General features: G+C 56.5%; 1 protein-coding gene across 1 annotated transcript in view; it reads left to right on the plus strand.

Annotated features, from left to right (window-relative positions):
- Nucleotides 1–330: 330 nt before the first annotated feature.
- SRRT (serrate, RNA effector molecule) overlaps nucleotides 331–1825 on the plus strand; it is a gene marked incomplete at both ends in the record, with an annotated part of 5503 nt that continues 4008 nt past the window's right edge. The window contains 2 exons of the mRNA XM_027911140.1: nucleotides 331–519; nucleotides 1743–1799. Of these exons, the coding sequence (XP_027766941.1) occupies nucleotides 331–519; nucleotides 1743–1799 (246 nt within the window). The remainder of the gene's footprint in view (nucleotides 520–1742; nucleotides 1800–1825) is intronic.

Raw genomic sequence — 1825 nt, forward strand, 5'->3', positions numbered from 1 at the left:
CACCATCACAGAGGTGGAGCTGGGCATGACCCCCAACCCTCTAACCCCCCAAAATAACGACCCCAAATCCATCCAGAACCAGCCAACAATGACCCCAAATGACCCCAAATGACCCAATAACGACCCCAAATCCCCCCCTAATTGTGGGGGTGCCCCCCCAGTTTGGGCACCATCACAGAGGTGGAGCTGGGCATGACCCCCAACCCTCTAAACCCCCCAAAATAACGACCCCAAATCCATCCAGAACCCACCGATAACGACCCAATAACGACCCCAAATGACCCAATAACGACCCCAAATCCCCCCCTAATTGTGGGGGCGCCCCCCCAGGCTGGGCACCATCGCAGAGGTGGACCTGGGCATGGCCCCCCCGGTGATGAAGAGCTTCAAGGAGTTCCTGCTGTCCCTGGACGACGCGGTGGACGAGACGGAGGCCGTGAAGCGCTACAACGACTACAAGCTGGACTTCCGGCGGCAGCAGCTGCAGGAATTCTTCCTGGCACACAAGGATGAGGAGTGGTACGTGCCCTGGGGGGGCCTGTGGGACATGGCAGAGAAATCCCCGTCCCCAAAAACCTCTCCTGGAAAAAAAAACCCGGTCCTGAAAAAAAAAGAGAGAGAGATCCTGGAACTGCTGGAAAAACTGTCGGGAAACGGCCCCAAAACGGCCCAAAAATGGCCCCAAAATGGCCCAAAAATCGGCCCCAAAGTGACCCAAAACATCCCTGGAGTGACTGGAGGATGTCCCAAAGTGACCGAAAGTCGCCCCAAAGCGACCCAGAACTGCCCCAAACTGGCCTGGAGATGACCCAGACCGACCCCAAAGTGACCCAGAAATGCCCCAAAGTGACCCGGAATCACCCCAGACTGAGCTGAAATTGCCCCAAAGTGACCCAAAACTGACCCAGACTGAGCTGAAATTGCCCCAAAGTGACTCGAAACTGCCCTGGACTGACCTGAAACTGATTCAGACTGACCTAAAACTGACCCAAAACTGTCCCAGACTGACCCAAAACTGTCCCAGACTGACCTAAAACTGATTCAGACTGACCCAAAACTGATTCAGACTGACCCAAAACCGACCCAAATTGACCTGAAACTGATTCAGACTGACCTAAAACTGACCCAAAACTGACCCAGACTGACCTGAAACTGATTCAGACTGACCTAAAACTGACCCAAAACTGACCTGAAACTGATTCAGACTGACCTAAAACTGACCCAAAACTGACCCAAAACTGACCTAAAACTGATTCAGACTGACCTAAAACTGGTTCAGACTGACCTAAACCTGATCCAGTCTGATCCAAAACTGTCCCAGAATGACCCAAAACTGCCCCAGACTGACCTAAAACTGGTTCAGACTGACCTAAAACCGACCCCAAACCGCCCCAGACTGCCCCAAAAGTTCCCCAAACCCGCCCCCAGAACTCCCCTAAATCCCTGAGGGGGGGGTGGGGGGGTTTCCAGCCCAATCCAGTCCCTTTTTAACTTGGGGTGGGGGGTTTGGGAGGGGCTCAGGGAGGTGGGTGAGGGGGGGCAACAACACCCCCCTCCCCCCCAAAAAAAACCCCCCACACCACCCCCTCCTGGGGAGGGGAGGGGAGAGGGGAGGGGCAGGTTTTTGGGGCTGGGGGAGGGAGTGGGGAGGGGTCTCTTGGTGTGGTGGGGGAGGGGTTGGGGGGTGTCAGGGGGGTGGTCTCAGCGCCGCGTTAACGCTTCCCTTCTCTCCCCTCCCAAAGCTTTGCCCTCCGGACCCGGGAAGCCCCCCCTGGAGAGCGGCAGGGGGTGTGGGGGGGGTGTTTAGGGGGGGGGGCAATTTTGG

The sequence above is a fragment of the Empidonax traillii genome, unplaced genomic scaffold (assembly GCF_003031625.1).
Source record: "Empidonax traillii isolate 1590-97213 ecotype Southwest subspecies unplaced genomic scaffold, ASM303162v1 scaffold6236:size6333, whole genome shotgun sequence".
NCBI classification, from domain to species: domain Eukaryota; kingdom Metazoa; phylum Chordata; class Aves; order Passeriformes; family Tyrannidae; genus Empidonax; species Empidonax traillii.